Source organism: Nansenia antarctica (assembly GCF_963989245.1).
Source record: "Nansenia antarctica genome assembly, chromosome: 2".
Classification (NCBI taxonomy): Eukaryota; Metazoa; Chordata; class Actinopteri; order Argentiniformes; family Microstomatidae; genus Nansenia; species Nansenia antarctica.
The window spans coordinates 72,516,729-72,536,965 of NC_137675.1; the positions used below are offsets into that span (position 1 = coordinate 72,516,729).

Consider the following 20,237-nt stretch of genomic DNA (forward strand, 5'->3'; position numbering starts at 1 on the left):
GCCCTTTAGCCTTTGCGGACATGAGGAGGTTTAAGAAGCATATGGGGTTGGTGATGGACTGTGTTGATGGTAGCAGTGTTGTTGATAAGGAAGATGGATGTTCATGGTCTACGCAGCATCACCAGGAAGATATGCGGGAGGGTGTGGTCGATGTGGCGCCCCCTAGCTGGGCGAGATAGCAGGGCTGGGGTCCGTGCTGATGTTGACCAGACACTCGCTGGACTTGAGGCTGGCCAGGGACTTGCAGCTGGGGAGAGAGGCCAGAGAGCCACAAAGACCCAGCATGGAAGGGGTGTAGTCTTTTTCTAGGAGAAAATAAAGGAAGAGACACAATAAAAACTCTGTCCCTACAGCACGCTTTGACTGACTACCAGCATAACTCCGACACCTACACAAAATACACACCACGGACAGGGTTCAAACATGCATTTGTATGGGTGTGTGTAAGCAGACATGTGAATGCTGCTGAATCGGTTTGTGTGTGTGGGGGGTTAGCTGTGTTGGATGGTGCACAATGCATGACAGTGGGCGCATTTCTGTAGCAGTGTGCATTGACATGTGACAGCAGCTGGTGAAAGCGGGAACAAGTCAGCAACCGACCAAATGTTCAGACTTTTATTCAGAAAAATGTAAATACATTTTGTTGTTGAAAAATCAACGACACACTCGCTAGTCAAGCCAAAATACTGCAAGGCAATGGATTCGATGAGTAATCCTCACTACTACCTAGTTGGTGTAGAGTAGTGGGGATTACTCACTACTCTACTTGCAATAAAACATTGTATGTGTAATACCTGTTGAGCACCATGCTGCATCTCCATTCAGTTTGTCATCCGTCCTCAGGGATTCTGAGTTCAGGCTGACCTCAGCAGAAAGTAGTTCCATACTGTGGAAGCTTCTCCTGACGGAATGAATGACATCACGGAATACCGTTACAGTATACAGTGGGGCAAAAAAGTATTTAGTCAGCCACCAATTGTGCAAGTTCTCCCACTTAAAAAGATGAGAGAGGCCTGTAATTTTCATCATAGGTACACTTCAACTATGAGAGACAAAATGAGAAAAGAAATTCCAGAAAATCACATTGTCTGATTTTTAAAGACTTTATTTGCAAATTATGGTGGAAAATAAGTATTTGGTCAATAACAAAAGTTCATCTCAATACTTTGTTATATACCCTTATATGACAGAGGTCAAACGTTTTCTGTAAGTCTTCACAAGGTTTTCACACACTGTTGCTGGTATTTTGGCCCATTCCTCCATGCAGATCTCCTCTAGAGCAGTGATGTTTTGGGGCTGTCGCTGGGCAACACAGACTTTCAACTCCCTCCAAAGATTTTCTATGGGGTTGAGATCTGGAGACTGGCTAGGCCACTCCAGGACCTTGAAATGCTTCTTACGAAGCCACTCCTTTGTTGCCCAGGCGGTGTGTTTGGGATCATTGTCATGCTGAAAGACCCAGCCACGTTTCATCTTCAATGCCCTTGCTGATGGAAGGAGGTTTTCACAAAACATAACACGATACATGGCCCCATTCATTCTTTCCTTTACACGGATCAGTCGTCCTGGTCCCTTTGCAGAAAAACAGTCCCAAAGCATGATGTTTCCACCCCCATTCACAGTAGGTATGGTGTTCTTTGGATGCAACTCAGCATTCTTTCTCCTCCAAACACGACGAGTTGAGTTTTTACCAAAAAGTTCTATTTTGGTTTCATCTGACCATATGACATTCTCCCAATCCTCTTCTGTAGAGGATACAGTAGAATTCGAAGTCTTCACCTTTGGCTACAGGGATACTGCTATCATATGCAAATCCCATTTATAGACAATTTCACCACGTTCTTTAACCGTAGTGAGCTGTTTGCGAGAGATAGGTTTCACCCAAACAGGTATGGTGCCCGCCTGCTGTCCATGTCTATGGACCTCGCTGTCCAGCCCTGGACCTGGCCGGAGCCCAGTCGAACCTGATGTAGGATGAGTCCGATCCATTCCTCTAACACCAAACATGCCATCCAGACTATTGTCTCCCACCGGACTCCCACCACCACAAAAAAGGTAACACATGGCGCAAATATGAGAAACTTAGTACCCATTTCATTAAGTATTCCCTCAGGTCAGTCCCAGTGTCAAAATGACATCTCCATGGCAATTTTGAATATCAGGTCCCTATCGAACAAAAAAACATTTATCATAAATGAGCTCATTTGTGATAGAAAACTCGACTGTATGCTACTCACAGAAACCTGGCTAGATACAAATGGAGCAGCAGCCCTTATTGAGGCATCTCCCCCCAACTACAGTTTTTTCCAATCAATCAGAAATGGAAAAAAGGGGGGAGGAACAGCTACCATAGCTTCAAATAACCTAAACTGCAAGAGCATATCCTTTGATATATTCTCCTCCTTTGAATATCATGCCACAGTTATGGCATGCCAACCACCTATTCTAACGGTAACTGTATACAGGCCGCCGAAACCAGCCCCTACCTTCCTACCTGACTTCTCTGAGTTCCTATCCATTATCCATCCCAATTATGATAGGATTATTATCACTGGAGATTTTAATTTTCATGTTGATAATGAGGCTGACTTGAGGGCTAGGGATTTTATTGACCTCTTGAAATCTATGGATTTTATCCAACATGTCAATGAACCCACTCACAATCATGGCCATACCCTTGATCTTGTGATTACAAAGGGTCTTGAGGTCTCAATATCAGGTATCAGCGACCTGGCCCTCTCTGACCATTTCTGTATTATATATCTGTATATCTGTATATCTTTACCATTGTAACACGTAAAGCTGAAAGCAATGCTGAACGTGTTGTTAAAAAACGTTATCTTACCCCTGTAGTGGCTGAGAATTTCAAAGCTTTAATGAACAGTAATCACACAACTCCCACGTTATATGAAAACGACTTAGTAATTACCTTTAACAATAAAGTAAAAATGGCCCTAGACTCCCTGGCACCTACCAAACTAAAAAAGGTTGGAGCCAAGAGGAGAGCACCATGGCGTAACAGTGAAATAAATCTCCTAAAGAGAACATGTAGGAAAGCTGAGCGCAGATGGAGAAAGAGCAAATTACAGGTTGATCAGAATATTTTTAAAGAACATCTATCTGCCTTTAACTTGGCAATGCGAAATGCTAGGAAAAAATCACTTCTCAAATATAATATCTACAAACAAGAATAACCCCAGGGTCTTGTTCTCGACAATTGATTGCCTTGTAAACCCTGCTCCTAGAACACTAGACGGCGCAGCCTCTGTCACCGAATGCGAGGAATTTGCAGCCCACTTCAGGGATAAGATAACAAATATTAGAATGTGTATTACTCAGGAAAGACTAGGTTTGTGTAACACTGTAGATCCGCCACCACAGAACATGACTATGAGCATGTTCACCATGATTAGTACTGAAACATTAGGTAAAATTGTGTCACAGCTTAAACCGTCTACGTGTCCTCTTGACCCTATTCCTACCACCATTTTTAAGGACATTTTTGAATCTGTGTCTGATGACATACTAGGCATTGTAAATCACTCCCTACTTAAAGGGATATTTCCAGCGGCGCTTAAAACTGCCCTGGTTAGACCCACCCTGAAGAAAAGTAACCTAGATCCTTCTGATCCAAAAAACTGTAGACCAATATCCAATCTCACTTTTCTAAGCAACATTTTAGAAAAGGCAGCGTATAAACAACTTCATGAATTCTTAGTCTTAAATAATAGGTATGACCCACTTCAGTCAGGTTTCCGATCATACCACAGCACAGAAACCGCCTTGCTTAAGGTAACTAATGACCTTAGGATAAATGCAGACTCGAAAAAACTCTCGATTCTTGTACTCTTAGACTTAAGTGCAGCCTTTGATACGGTAGACCATTCCATACTTATTGAGATACTTGAAAACTGGGTTGGCCTCTCAGGTCCGGTCTTAAACTGGTTCAGGACTTACCTGGCTGACCGAGACTACTTTGTAGCCCTTGGTGACCATAAGTCAAAAAATTATAGCGCAACCTGTGGAGTTCCCCAGGGGTCCATTTTAGGACCGTTGCTTTTTAGCCTATACATGCTACCCCTCAGTTCTGTTATCAAGAGGCATAGCGTTAACTACCACAGCTATGCTGACGACACTCAGCTTTATATCTCAGTAACTCCCAACGACTACAAGATGATCGACCACCTGATAGATTGTATTGCTGATATTAATATTTGGATGACACAACATTTTCTCCAAGTCAATCAAGAAAAAACTGAGGTATTGATCATTGGCGAGAAAACTGGGAGAGAGAAATTATCTGCACACTTGAAAACACTAGCTCTTAACACTAAGTGTCAGGCTAGGAATCTTGGTGTCATAATTGACCCAGATCTAAATTTTGAAACTCATATCAATAATACTATTAAAATATCCTTCTACCATCTAAGAAACATCACTAAGGTACAATCATTTCTCTCCCAGGCAGACACCGAAAAATTAATTCATGCGTTTGTTACTAGGCTAGATTACTGTAATGCTCTCCTGACAGGTCTCCCCAAAAAAATGATTAATAGACTACAAATGGTTCAGAATGCTGCTGCTCGTGTCCTTACTAGGACCAAACGAAGAGCGCACATCACACCTGTCTTGAGATCACTACACTGGCTCCCTGTCAGTTATAGAATAGACTTTAAGATCCTTTTACTAGTCTATAAATCACTCCACTGCGATGCGCCCAATTACATGGTGGACATGCTCATAAGATACACACCAGCTAGACCCCTAAGGTCTAGTGGCACGGAACTTTTAATAGTGCCAGAGGCTAGGACAAAGAGATTTGGAGGATCAGCTTTTAGCATATATGCTCCTAGATTGTGGAACACCCTACCTGAGGGCCTGAGGTTGTCTAAAACTCAGGACATTTTTAAGCGAGACCTCAAAACCTACTTATTCAATGTCGCCTTTTGCTACTAAGGGAGACATTGGACATCATAGAACTAGGATCACTAGGCCATTACACCATACTCGTGTTTTGAGATTTGTGTTGACAGGAAAAAGGACCTGGGTGCTGATGAGGCACTGTCAGCTCCCAGTAGCACCTAGAGCAGTACTGGAACCGGTACAAGGATGTACCTGGACCACCATCAGGTTGTATTGCTGTCATCTTTATTGTGTTGTTGCATCATAACTGTGCTTAAGATTCTCTTTTGGCAGGACCTGTGCCCATGCTGGATGCAGAACGATGCAGATATAACACTAAAATTATGGACAGTGTGTACGCCGATAATATGCAAGGAACTTTTCCTGGATACATGGGGCCTCATTCATAACACGTGCTTAGATCAAATTTTGATCTTACCCGTGTCGTACGTAGAAAACCACGTCAACGTAGTGATTTATAAAATTTCAACGTGAGTCGATTTGAACGTGGAAACGATCGTAGCTCGACGTCGAGTATTCAACTTGCTTACGTACATTACCTACTGGTTATGCGGAGTTATTACAGGCATGTGAGCCGCACTGGAAAAACGTTGCCTACATGTAATTCATGCGAAGTTTAAGTGGCTCGTCATAAAATTAACGATGTTGTTACCAGCCGAGAAAATGAGTTAAATTCAATATTTAAAGGCAACTGATGTTTATAATTGTATTTCAGTCTTTCTTTATATCCCTCCGGAGCTGTCTATCTCTCTTCAACATGCCTATGCCTTGCCCGGCCACGCGCTAAATGATACTGGATTTCGAGTTGAGTCGGGATGAGGGGGAATGGCACCCCCCCTGAAATAAAAACAGTCCAAATCATCCCCCTTCTAAAACTGCCATCCCCCCTTTCCATCCCTTATGTCATTTTATCAATGAACGTGGTATTACTGCCCTCTCCCGCTTCCAGACGCACGCCTACCCTATAATATAGTATTAACGCCCTGTGATAGCGGCTCAAATAGCGGCTGAATGAAGCCAAGTGCTATAATATAATATAATACAGACAGTATATAATATTGTCAGTATTGTCTGTCTGTATTATATTATATTATAGCACTTGGCTTCATTCAGCCGCTATAATTGAGCCTCTATCACAGGGCGTTAATACAAACCTCATTCACCTGCGTTCAATTCCAAGTATGTTTGGTATTTATAGAAGGAAGCACGTACGCAACTTTAAACCATCTCAGCCCGTTTTATAAATAATGCTTACGTCCGTTTAGAAAACTGTGCTTACGTGAAAGTCAAAGATGACGTTCAAGTACTTCTTTATGAATGAGGCCCATGGTGTACAGGTTTTTCGCCCTTGCTTGCTTGCTTTGCGCCGGTGGTCCTTGGGCCTCCCCTTGGGGGCCCCCGGCTGCCCCGTGTGCCTGGTCTGTTCCGCCGCCGGGGCACCTGCTTGGCCGTCCTTGTGCGGGGCCTTTGTGGTCTGTGCTTGCTTGGCTGGGCTGGGTGTGCTGGTGGTGGGGCGGGCTGGGGGTGGGGGGCGGCGGGGGCTCCCCGGGGGGGGGGGGGGGGGTGGGGGCCCACCGCTGGGTGCTGGTAGGCAAACTGGCTAGTAGTCGCTCTATGTGTAGAGGGCTGCAAGGGAATTTTCCTGGCTACATAGTGTACAGGTTTTTACTTTTGCCTGCTTGCGGCTCTGTCAGTATTGATTGATTGATTGACTGAGAATGTTCATTATGTGAAGCACATTGAGTTGCATCTTGTAAGAAATGCGCTATACAAATAAAATTTGATTTGATTTGATTTGATTCTGGATTATCCAAATGCTCTCTAGCAAACTTCAGACGGGCCTGGACATGTACTGGCTTAAGCAGGGGGACACGTCTGGCACTGCAGGATTTGAGTCCCAGGCGGCGTAGTGTGTTACTGATGGTAGCCTTTGTTACTTTGGTCCCAGCTCTCTGCAGGTCATTCACTAGGTCCCCCCGTGTGGTTCTGGGATTTTTGCTCACCGTTCTTGTGATCATTTTGACCCCACGGGGTGAGAACTTGCGTGGAGCCCCAGATCGAGGGAGATTATCAGTGGTCTTGTATGTCTTCCATTTTCTAATAATTGCTCCCACAGTTGATTTCTTCACACCAAGCTGCTTACCTATTGCAGATTCAGTCTTCCCAGCCTGGTGCAGGTTTCTGGTGTCCTTTGACAGCTCTTTGGTCTTGGCCATAGTGGAGTTTGGAGTGTGACTGTTTGAGGTTGTGGACAGGTGTCTTTTATACTGATAACGAGTTCAAACAGGTGCCATTAATACAGGTAACGAGTGGAGGACAGAGGAGCCTCTTAAAGAAGAAGTTACAGGTCTGTGAGAGCCAGAAATCTTGCTTGTTTGTAGGTGACCAAATACTTATTTTACAGAGGAGTTTACCAATTAAGTCATAAAAAATCAGACAATGTGATTTCCTGGATTCTTTCCCCCCATTCTGTCTCTCATAGTTGAAGTGTACCTATGATGAAAATTACAGGCCTCTCTCATCTTTTTAAGTGGGAGAACCTGCACAATTGGTGGCTGACTAAATACTTTTTTGCCCCACTGTGTAAACATTCTGACATACAGAAACACACACACACACACACACACACACACACACACACACACACACACACACACAGCTCATGAAAAAAGCCTCACACACACACGTCCAGTGGTTTTACCTGCGGAAGAGCTTGACGTCCCCCTTGTTATTGTAGCTCCGCATGGAGGGCCACTGGTTAACCAGGGGGATGGACATGTCCTTGGCCAGGTGAGAGGAATCACAGGGGATGAGGGCAGTTCTAGAGGGGATACATGGTGCATCAACAACCCTGATGTACAGTAATGCATTTTATATTGTCAGTGTGCTGTGTGTATGTGTGTGTATGCGTGTGTGTGTGTGTGTGTGTGTGTGTGTGTGTGTGTGAAGAATGTGAGCTCACAGTTGTGCCTGCAGCTCCAGCACGATGGCCTCCAGCTCCTTCTTCTCCTGCTGGCTGGCTACACTGAGCTCCTCCAGCCTGGCGCTCAGACGCTTGTTCTCCGTCTCCACGTTCTTCAGCTGGGACTCCCGCAGACGCACCAACTCTTCCAGGTACCCCTACACCAAAAACAGGCACACAGTGGGTTAACTAGGACATGATTACCGGTATTTTCTTTTATTCTAACCTTTTTTCTAAGGTTTTTTACGATTTGGTTGTCAGGTGTGAGTGGTCACCTTCTGGGCGTAGACGATCTTAAACCTTTGCTCCATCTTGCGACACTTGTTGCTCCAGCTCTCCTCGTCAGTGACCAGGGGGATGTAGGGGTGCTCGGGGACACTTTCGTCACTGGCACTGCTGTCCACACTGTGCCGGTCGTCCTCATCACTCATGTAGTCGTAGCTGCAGGGGACACAGGAGGTAGACACCTTCAGACCCTGGTAATGGCTGCCATGTATGTACGTTTTTTTTTCCCGAGTGGGGCAGTCCCACTCATATTTTTCTTTTTTATTGATAGAGACAGTATAGGTTATGACAGGAAGGATGAGTGAGAGAGAGAGAGAGAGAAGGGATGACAAGCAGGACATGTCCGCGGCCGGAATCGATCCGGGAACCCTGCGGTTACAGGTTAACCCACTACGCCACCCAAACGCCCCGCCATGTATGTTTATACAGTCATGTCTAAACTACTGACTGGCACAACGTGATGGAGACAGTCCGTCTCTTTCTCAATTGTTTGTTTTTGGTTCGTTTTCTTTCTCAATTCCTCGTGTCCTCTACTCCGTCCGCCACTCACTTCTTCTCAAAAACAGCGTTGAAGGAGGATGTCTAAAGGGAGGGTCCTAGATCTCCTCCACTGTGTTTTGAGTCAGTAAGTGAGTGGAGGGCGGAAAAGAGGATGAGACGGAGGAATTGAGAAACAATTGAGAAAGGGCCCTTGTGTTTGTCTCACCTCTGAGTGAACTTCAGGTACGGGGTGTAGTCAATCACCGCAGGAGACTTCCCATCCAGCGCCTCCCCCTTTAGGCAAAAACTGGACAAAGAGAGCACGTTACAAACAGGGACAATATTCTAAAACATTCATAATAAATACCAATGCTCAGGGCCCAATATTTCAAAATATTAAATCTAGATCAGAGTGATCCAGATTCTTTTTGGCGTTCCAGGATCAGATCTATCTGGCAGATTTTGAGTAGTGTGTGTGTGTGGGGGGGGGGGATCAGACAGCTCAATCTAAACCTGGACAACCAAAAATAATCTGGATCATTCTGCTGCAAAATAAAAATGTGGAAATACTGGGCTTTGATTCTGAGGCCTAGTATTTGATGTCTCAATTACCTGAAGTCTATGGCACTGAGTCCGATGAGCATGCCTGTCAGGACTGTGGCCTCCTCTCTCAGCATGATGGCACCATCGTCATAGAACCTCCTGCAGTGCAAGTAGTGATGATTAGTTGACATTGGGCCCAAATTTGATTCAGCAAATAGTGCTGAGCAGAGCAAAACAAATCCTACAGTACCTAGAGCATGATTTGTTATGGTAGCTTGATTTTAACAATGGTTTTGAGGGATTTTTTTTTTAATAATTCAATCAGAGTTTCTTCAAACAGTCTGAAAATGTAATGCATATCATGGAAATGCTAGTATCCAAAACCTCCGTTGGATTATTTCTTATTGCGTCTATTATAAATATTATGGTAAAGATGGCCCAATTTGACCTATTTTTGCACATGCACATTGAGGCCCATAGTGTGAAGGCATTTAGATGGCTAGTGTGATATTGGTGATCATATTGTGGTCTATCTGACCTTGTTGTCCGTGTGTCCCTTAGGGCTGTGGCAATATACTCAGACAGACGCTTCTCCATCATAGCCACACGAATCCATGCCCGACCCTGCAGACAAGAGGGAGGGAGAGAGAGAGAGAGAGAGAGGGTTGTCTATATGTACAGTTGAGTGAGAAAGAATAGATTTTGCTCTAAATCTATAATGACACGCACACACACGCACACACACACACACACACACACACACGTCCTTACCTTGGCACGCGAGGTGCTGATGTTTTCGATGTTCTCGATGCTGGCGATGCAGTTATTCTGCACCTTGCTGCATGCCAGCCGGATGTAGTCCCAGAAACTGCGCTGGCCATCTGAGCTGAACCAGCTTCCTGGACCTGGGCCAAGGTAAAAACACAACAATGATTCACATCTGCTGCAACAGCCCACAGTGCCACTGACTCTACACACACAGCAGAGTGGACTTACCTGCGGAGACAGAAACTACTGTATATCAGTGGAGGCGGGTGGAGGTAGAAATTGGAGGACGGGCTCATTGTAAAGCATGGAATGGAATGAGGAATGGTATCAAACACGTGTTTCCACCACCTACCAGCCTCTACTGCTGTATATACACCTCACCATATACCCAGATGAGTAATACCATCATCTTCTCAGCCGAAAATAAATATAATTACATACTGTATGTCTGAAACATATATATTTCCTTTGTGAAAATTAGAAATAACATGGAAATGAAGGGATCCCCCATCCCCAGCCTTGATGGTTCAGTTTATAGATCTCTAGAAGACTGAATAGAAGGTACGACCGATGGACACCGCCCTGCATATGGAATATGCTTAATCTGCAGTTTTACCTTTGAAGCGGTGGCTGAGGATGTGTTCCAAAATAGCAGCAAAGTTGACAAACTCCTCGGATGAGTCATCAATGGGCTCGGCCGTGTACTTTTCCAGGAGGGTTTTCACTGAGAATCTGAAAGAGAGACAGAGGAGTGAGAAACAAAGAAGACACTGTATAAATGCATATGGGTTAAACCCACGAAGTATGTACGAAGAGTGTCGGTAAAAACACAAGGCAAAGAGGAGGGAAAGCATACTGTAAAAAAAACACAAAGCAGTGCGGCCACACAGAGGACAAATGTACTACTGTAGTTGAACCTCACAACAATAGTGGGGAGGAGTTTTTTGGAAGGAACGCCATCGAATCCTTTTCTGAGGTCACCCCTCAATTGTCATGTGTGCAACACAATGTCCCCCTTCAGATGCTTGGCAGGGTCGCCGTGACAACAACACAATTAACACCCTTGTCTTAACCAATGGCAGATGACACCGTTGTCGGTATGGCAGCCTTTGTCCACTCTGGGCTTCCAGGTCACATAGGGTCACTGTCCGTCCCTTGGTCTTGTCCTTCTAAGGGATCAGCCATGATCACAGAATTACCCAATCATCCCACCCTCTCCCCCCTCCTCTATACATGGTGGTCCGATCTATTTAGGGCAGCTGTGGCCACTGATGTAGTTTGGCTGATGACCTCTCTATCTCTTCCCATACCACTAAGGAGCTGGGGGCTATGCTGTGTGTGAGATAGGAGTCAGAGAGCAGGCACAGACTCGTTTCCATGGGAAACACCAGCATCACCGAGGGCAAGACTGCCCTGGCTGTAGGCAGAACCTCCATAGCCAGGGGCAAGACTACCGTCTCCATGGGCAACAGCTCCGTCTTCAGGGGAGTGACCACCACCTCCATGGGGGACTCCACTATGAAGAGGGAAAAGACTACTGTCGCGCTGGGCAAAGCTAGCTTCACCAGAGGCACCACTACCACTTCCTTCCGCAAGGCATTCCTTCCAAAGCGCAGGACCACCTAGATGGACAGGACCCCTGACGCCAGAGCCAAGACTCCCAAAGCAGCTAAGACGTCAAAAAAAGACTCTACCGATGAGTGGAGGACTGGGTTCTTGTCGAGCAAAACCACCTTCACTAAGGGCAGCACCTCGGTTCTGAAGACTAAGTACGCCATCTCCTGGGGCCAGTCCACCATCTCATGGTCCAGAACCACCATCACCATGGGAAAAACCACCGTAACAATGGGCAAGACCTCTGTCACTCGAGGCGAAACCAGCAGCTCTCTGAGCACAGTGACCTTCAGACACGGAGAGAGGTCTGTGTCTGTAGTCAAAACCACCCTCACCAGGGGGAAGAATACTCAAAGGAACTTCTACTGGGATTTTCACATGTGATCATTGTAGAAACACTCAAACTGAGGGATTATGTATCAGGTCCGTTTGTAGCAGGTCAGTAGCTTAAGATCCTGTCCATAATCAATAGTTGCATGTGTGTTATCAAATGTGCAGTATTCTTCTCAAGTGTCAATGAAGCAATGTTCCAGAAACGAACGTCTAATATTCCTTTAAAAAATGCAAATCAAATATCAAACCTGATTACTTCCGTATTACTATGGAATCCCACAAGAGAATATAGTGTTAAATGTGTAACATATCTAATGGGCTTGAAATCGGATGAGTGTGATTTTTTGGAGCCACACAGAGAGCATTATTCAGATGTGTGACTGATGAAAAGAGGTTTGTGTGTGTTGTGTGTTGGCAGTGGGGGAAACAGCTGTGTGATTTATGTGGAGACACAAGAGAGCGTGTCATCAGCTCTTCCCTGAGAACCTAAAGGGTGATTCATATTCTGAATATTATCAAAACGGCCTAATTTTTGGTATAAAAACAATGCATGCCAATGATATTGGTCATTATCTTAAGGTTTCAAGCAATATAATAGCTATAGTATGTTCAGCAAGACAGATTTGATTTAGTGAGTAAATCAAATCCGTTAAGTTTTGTCAAGATTGCCTGCTACATACTGATTGACTGTAACAAGATGCTCATAAATATAACCTTGCCTCAACATTGCTTGGCTTGATTTTGTTTTATTTGCAAATTTTACTTCATAATACTATCCAAAAGATATCCCATTCTTAAGGCGGAATACAATTTCATGGACACACATGGATAAAAACCTAGACAGCCAATGAACCACACCCATATTGGAGACTGAAGGCTATGATGACCAAGAGAGAAAAGGTCAAAGCCCATAGGTGGGAAACCATGAACATATGCAACCTTACCTTTACCATGTATTACATACATGCCTCATGTTAGACAAGTTCCATACAGTTTCACAAAGAAGCAATGCTTTACAATCAGGATATAGGGAACAACGCCACAGAATCAAGTGATGTCACCACATGATGTCCCCCGCGCAACAATGTCTCCTTCAGCCGCACAGTGTCGTCGTGGCGACGGGACAATTGCACCACTGTCCCCAGCCCCCAGATAGGCTAGAGCCACCTACGACAGCCTCTGTCCATTCACAGGGACACATGGGTGGTATGTGGCCTTCTCGAGCCCACGTCTATAAGCTCAACAAAAGCATTATGTGACACGGGGGTAGCACTATACACGCTTGGCATTCTGATCTGGTCCGGACTGTAGCTGCTGTTACTATCACACCCAAGGCTTGTTGAGCGGGGTGTGCTGCATGAGTGTTCGATGCGTTGTGTCGAGTGAACCCCAAAATCCACCACCTCAGCTGGGTCAAGAAAACGACGATGGGCAACACCAGCATCACCGAGGGGAAGACGGCTCTGACCCTGGGCACCAGTACCATCAAGAGGGGAAAGACCAAGATCGCAATGGGCAACTCGTCCATCACCAGGGGCAAGAGCACCACCTCTCTGGGCGCCTCCACCATCACCAGTGGGAAGACCAAGCTCACCATGGGCAATGCCTCATTCAGCAGGGGCACCACCACCACCTCGTTCCGAAAAGCGTTTTTTTCCAAGCGCAAGACCCTCTAAATGAGAGGGGACCTCATCACTGGGTGGGGGGACTGGTTGCTGTCTCGACAACACCAAAAACATTACAACACCATCACAGGGGACATAAGGACATCATCACTTCAACATCTGCGGGTTTTAATCTAAATTGACTTCTAAAACACTGGATTAAATTGCTTTGGACCTTTTACTTTCTCGACCATGCAGGATTTATCAAGGAAACAGGTCAGTGGTATTAGAAATCTCAATAAACATATGATGTTTTCAGCTTCACCCATGACTTCAGGTGAGTCCTCCTTGGATCATGTTTTGTAAAGAAGTGAATGTGTATGATACACTGGTACAACACTGACTGGAACATAGTACATTACAGTTGGCCTGCTACATTGTTGATGTAATAACGTAGTTCAGGTCTGGCTGCATGTATTCTTTTTACAATACTGCATTTCAAAGAAATCAGCTAAGCTTGCAAGATTGCCTTACTGCCCTTACATAGAGGACAATAACAGTAAGAAGAGTTCTGATGTGGTGACAACACTAAGATGTCAAAAATCTCATACTTGAATAATTCGAATTATTGTGATGAATAGATGATCAGAGATTCGAGTCTCCTGATTTGAAGGGGAGTTAAAAAAAAAAATGCGGGAACAACTGGCATGCCTAAAATGCTAATGGATTGAGTGCCACAGCAAGATGCTCTTGGTACGATTTGACACTGAAAAACAACTGCACATCTTTCTAACAAGAGTCTTTTGTGCCCCCTCTCACTCTCCTTGGAACACAGCCAGGCGCCTCTCAGGTCTCTTGAAATACCCCCTTGTTTGTGTTTCTCTTTTCTACTGTACTCAACTACAGTTGAGATTGATTTGAATAACACTTATAATAATGGTCATTTCATTTGTCCAAAATAATCTCCAGACACAAGAGAGTTGGAGCATAGTTTGACTGTCTATTCCATACAGCTCTCAAACTGGGAATTGTCTCCAGTCCCTTCAATCTCTCCCTTACTCCTTTCTCTCTCTCTCTCCCTCTCGCTCTCTCTCTCTCTCTCTCTCTCTCTAGTTTTGGCATAACCAGCAGGATCAGCTGACACTGGAGGACTCTTCACTGGCCACAGCCTTGTGGAACATCATTTGATGGTGTGTTTAACATCCTGAGAGAGATGTTCTACACCGGGTGTGTGAGCACCTGGATGAGCTCCCTCCTTTCTTCTTCCAATAAGGAAAAGATGTTCAACTGAGAAGGGAGATACACTCAAGTCTGCTCTGAACACCTCATTGGAGGATATAGTATTATTGGAATAATTTTCTCTGATGGGGGGATAAAAAAAAAAAGAAAAGAAAAAAAGTGTTGATGTCATCAAGAGAAACTGAAAGATACCAGATGTAGGGTGTGTCTCACTTCTCCTATGTGAACGAGGATCCAGGGGGGTTTCAAGGCCAGCAGTTTGTATGGATGAGGGTGTAGGGAGACGAATAGAGGAGCTGAGTTAGGAAGAGCTGAGGGCATCATTCATAACAATGAACATAATGAGGGGATTTAATATGAAGGATATCAGTATGTCACAGAGGAAAATAGTTGATGGTGTAAGTAAGGAGGAGAGAGGGGAAACCATGTATATATACACTGTTTGCTCCTGCTGGTAATGTTCACAACGCTACGCCAATGAACCTTGCTTATGTTTAGTAAGGCAGAGGTCAAGAGCAAAACAACAATGCTTTCTTAACTAGAGGGAAATGGGAAATTAGAGGATCAATATGCTGAATACAGCTTTCATAGATGTTGTGCCTATTTTAATTTGTTATTCTTAAAGGGCAGGCTAAGAAGGATCTTATGCTACTTTAACATGCACAATGAACAATGGAGCCTCCACTTCTAAGTGGATGAAATTTGTTTTTTTTGTTTTACTGAGAAAAAAAGAGCAAAAAGAGAGAGAGAGAGAAAGAAGCCATTAGGCTGAGAGGGAAAGGGAGAGAAAGAGAAAGCCTATTAAAGAGTGAGCCATTGTCACCCGTTGTACAACATAGGCCTATACAGAAGGGCACTCAGAATGAAGGACCATATACAGAACTTTACAAACCCCTCATTCAAGCTTCAGAAGTGCTTTGCACTTGCAGTAGACACTACACATATCCTTCACAGAGCATTGTATCTGTGATGGCAGACACTAGAGCCACACCCAGAAAAGCTTGGGGGGCTTCCAAAGACAAAAGATGACTTCCCCTTCCTTCTCATCCTTTTCCTTTTCCTTTTGTTCACAGGGAGCAATATAGACGTAGGCTAGGACCTCATAAGTCCTAACTATCTTATTTATGTTTTCTTAGGTTCAGCGTGCTGGCACCATCTGTGTTCATCGAGTCATGGACCCCATCATAAGAGCTCTTAGGCCAGAATATGTAACAACAACGTATAAAGGTCATTATGTTCATACTATATCCAGTGGCCGGTAACAAGATTCCCTAGCCATAGCTGTTTTTCCTGGTTTGGCCCTTTTCACCATAGAATAGTATCAATTGCCATTAACTGTGAAAAGATTTGAACATCCACTGCATCAATCCAGTTCCCTCAAACGAACCAAGCACAGACGACGCACTGGTCCTGCCAGATACAATTATAAAATGTTGCCCATAGCAACAGCTATACTGTCAGGTTGTAGAGAAAGAAAATCATGATTAAATTATATCTGAGTATGGAAAATACCATAAGTAGTTTCTCCTTAAACCCCAGTCCAGTACTCAAGACTTAGAGATTCTGTCATGAAACTAGTGTCAGCTGGATTGTCAATATTTGCTAATAGCTACATTAAAACACTCTTAAAATCAATACATTAGCTTTTTTATGGAGACTTTCCCTGCTGGACAAATAAATCCTTCTTCTTGAATGACTGACCTTAAGACCGTCAACCCTGGGGACATGATTAATTTAGTCAAATCCCCATAATGCAGATATTGTTCCCTGTGATGATGACTGTATTTGAACAAGACTTTACTGTAAACAAATGTCTATTGCTGTGCATGTAGGCCTCTTATCAAAATAAGTTAAACATGATTTGGTAGACATATTGAAACACCACTATGCCATTACAACACTAGCAAACATGTTGACAACTTGGAGCAAGAGTTTTTTTTACAGCACATTGTGAAGCCAGTTTGTCAACAATCTTGATGACAAAGTTAGTTGGGGATGGACCCTTTCCACAAATGTCTGGTATTTCAGCTTTGTAGCAAGACTCCATGACCCTCCCCAAGCCTTAAAACACAGAACATGGATTCAGTTTAAGGATGCATGAACAACTCTGGGGTCATGATAACATCAAGCCAAACAGATGGCTTTCACAAAGATGTCCCATGTCATTTTGCTACACAAAATGAAAAATGGGGAATTCAAACTTTAATCTGTGTGTATTGATGTATGGTAAATGGTAAATGTGTATGGTGTGATATTGAAGGAAAAGTTGTATGTGTCAAATTGAATATATACACATGCATTAGACGTAGAACACTGTTAATGCTTCTGCTAGTGTGCTAACTGAAGACTAATGCAGGCTTGGCTGGGAGGATTGGCTAATGATGTGAAAGTAACTGTGTCTCTGTCAGTCAAACTTATTTTATTACTCCCTCCATTACTGTTAGCTCTTGGGCACTTAGATACTGTATAAAGGCGGCCAGAACACACAGGTGCATCCACATTCTCTTACAGCCACATCAAATGGACTCCAGAATGGTTGTTTACTGGGAGTTCTAGTTGGTTTTGCACCAAGACAGTACTGGCCTGCTGATTTTCACAATGCAGGCCACTTGCAATGCCAGCCTTGACTGAACACACAGCCAGAGGGCCTGAGGCCAATGCAGATATCTCCATCCAGTGGGATGGACAGTCACACAACATTTGACTACTTTAATACCAATTCAGGGCAGTCACTGGAATGGTTGGCAAGATGATCGAAAACAGGCCACATTGGCTTACAGCAAGACTGCTGATGCTTGATTGCACTGCCAACACATACATGCACTGCCAATACATATGCTCATGTGCTAAACAAGAGAGAGGTGGATCTGACAGCAACACAGATGTTTTCAAGTATTCTAAGCCTGGGAACATTACCCTCACACTGAACTTAATCTATGACTCTCATTGAAAAGTGGAAGAAATTGAACGATTAGCATTACTGATGAAAATCTGTTTTACATTTATTTTTTGTCTGGTGTCTTATTGTATTTTTGTCTTTAAATGTCTTAGATTAAAATGTCTTTGGCACGGTCAGTCACTGGCCAATGATCAAATTGCAACAAATGTCTCTTTGTGCTCTCGCTAATCATTCTTGGAGTCTGTGTTTTTAAATCTTTCTTTCTTTCTGTTCTATGTGATGTTGTATTTGTTATATTACACTGCATGTTTTGTGTAAAGCAGGCAGAACCTTGTACAGAGAGGTACTATAATAAAAGTGCTTAATCCTGTTCAAGTCTGAAGTTGTTTTTTTTTAATTTATTATTATTTCAATGCAGAAAACTCTCAACTCAACAGTCAATATGAGGACACAGTGAACGTGTTTGATATCCCATGGATGGCAGTGAGGAAATATATCTGTACATAAGGAATGCCTAACATCTTTTTCAAAAAGATGATCTACAGTAGGACTTGAGTGATGTCACTCCTTCTTGCACTCTGTAGAACAATGACCCCCTTTCAGGCTATAAATCACGACTCCTTGACAACAGGACAATGGGCCCCCTGGCCTGTCAGGATGACAACACACACAGGACACTGGACACATACATGGCTGCTAGGGCCACATCTTGCCATGGGGGTGCCCACAGATAAAATATTCACATAGCGAACATACAATCTGCGAACCACAGACCCACACGTTTGAGGCAACAATTCTATTGCTGTTCATAGAGCTCCCTTTGTAATGACAGCTGATGACACACCATTGTACATGGTAATACACAGAACAAGACACACACATATGAGTTTACAGTGTGTTTCATGTATGTTGGACAGCATAAACATGGTAATACAAGATAATATTCATCATGCAACCTTCAAACATTAAGCCACCATTCACATCCTTAAAATCATATGCCTGCTTGAATTGACTTCCCCTTATACATATCAATAATATCATATCTTAAACTGTATGATTATGTCTAGATGTCAGGTTTCATAATAATAAATATGTGTCATTTATTAGGTATGAATAGTTCTATTAAAGGTATCCTAGAGGACGTAGGGAAAATCCACTTGTGCACAGCAATGTCTCCTACCCTGAGTAATCAATGGCATTGATGGGTCGATTCATGGGACATAACTGTACTGCAGGTTTATTGGAACAGTATCAGAAGCTAGACCTCTGGTACGTTTTAGAAGAGATCAGCTGACAAAGATGGATGTTGTAGGTCTCGAAACCTTCTCCAGAGAGTAATACAACATGATGCCTGCAGGAGGAATTCCACTGGGTGTTTATAAGTGCACGATTAAGCAGAATTAAATGGAATTAGATGCTGACTTCGAGAGAAAATCGGCTATGTCCAATGCAAGGCCTCGGCTATAGAATGTCCTTGTCCTAGGAAGGCTCTCGTCATCGCAATATCACCCGGAGGGAGCAATGCCCTCTAAACCGTGTCCAGGCCGTTCTGTTACGGAACTAATGACAGTGGCGAAAACGCATCTTTGCATGCATTTTAGTTTTTTTTAGTAACGTGACTCAATCGATCGACGTAGCCTAAAGAATAGGCCTAATCATAAAAATAATCAACATTAAATTCACTGCCCCCCCGAAACAGTGGCCGTGTGTGCATAATGTAGTCTCCGCTGTGCTGTTTTTGCTTTGTTTTTGTTTTCGTTCTTTCTCGGGTGACAGGCAGCAAGACAGAATAAATTATAACGGCACTTGGGCATGCAAAAACCGTTTAATTATAAGACGTATAAAAACATAAAGCATTGTAAAATGTATTTGAATGCATCCATGCATGAAATGGTATGTAAGTAAAGATTTACCATGACAAGCCAAACAAACGAGGGATAAGCCTATGTCCCATTGTTTTGTAGTAGGTACCTGCAAACAGTGATAAGATTCTTTCGTTCCACGCCGACGCTCCGAGAAGATGCCTTTTTCGATGTCAACCCCATAGCCATTGCTGTGTGGACACAGCCCGACTCCATTCAGCGGCAAGGCAAGGAGCCCTCGGCTAAGCCCTGCACCACAAGACCCCTCCCCTCCCTCCCTGGACGGCCCTATGCCATAGACCGGTGTAGCCTAGGTACCGTCCTCCGTATCCAAGCAGCCAGGGATGCTGGAGGAGGAGGTGGAAAGAGAGGCTACTGCTCTACGTAAGCACGCGCGCTCACGATTCACGCACTGAAGCCAATTATTCGGCTATACAAGCATTCGATGTCCATCCATATCCATAGGCCCACAATTACAGATGACGACATGAGATATAAATGATGCTTTTAAAATCTAATTGTAAGGCTATGCTATGAGGCTTAGGCCGTGTTACTTCATGAGAAATCAAGCCAATGTTGACATCTCGTACTGTCACATTTTTGTTTTATCTATAATACGTTGATCGCATTGGAGTGGAGCAGCTGGATCATGACGAATTCATGAATGCAAAAGCGAGAAAGCTGAACTAAATGAGTGAGTTGTAGTAATTGTAATTGGCCACAAG

The 20,237-nt window shown here is 43.9% G+C and overlaps 1 protein-coding gene across 1 annotated transcript; it reads right to left on the reverse strand.

Moving 5' to 3' along the window:
• Positions 1-107: 107 nt before the first annotated feature.
• Positions 108-19,728, reverse strand: rundc3aa (RUN domain containing 3Aa; the record flags this gene model as incomplete). The annotated part of the gene is made up of 11 exons (XM_080524751.1): positions 108-305; positions 795-901; positions 7,625-7,744; positions 7,886-8,043; positions 8,161-8,326; positions 8,877-8,957; positions 9,263-9,352; positions 9,732-9,817; positions 9,965-10,098; positions 10,578-10,693; positions 19,622-19,728. The coding sequence occupies 11 exons, from the start codon at positions 19,726-19,728 to the stop codon at positions 163-165; spliced, it is 1,308 nt and encodes a 435-aa protein (XP_080380877.1). The 3' UTR covers positions 108-162.
• Positions 19,729-20,237: the final 509 nt, after the last annotated feature.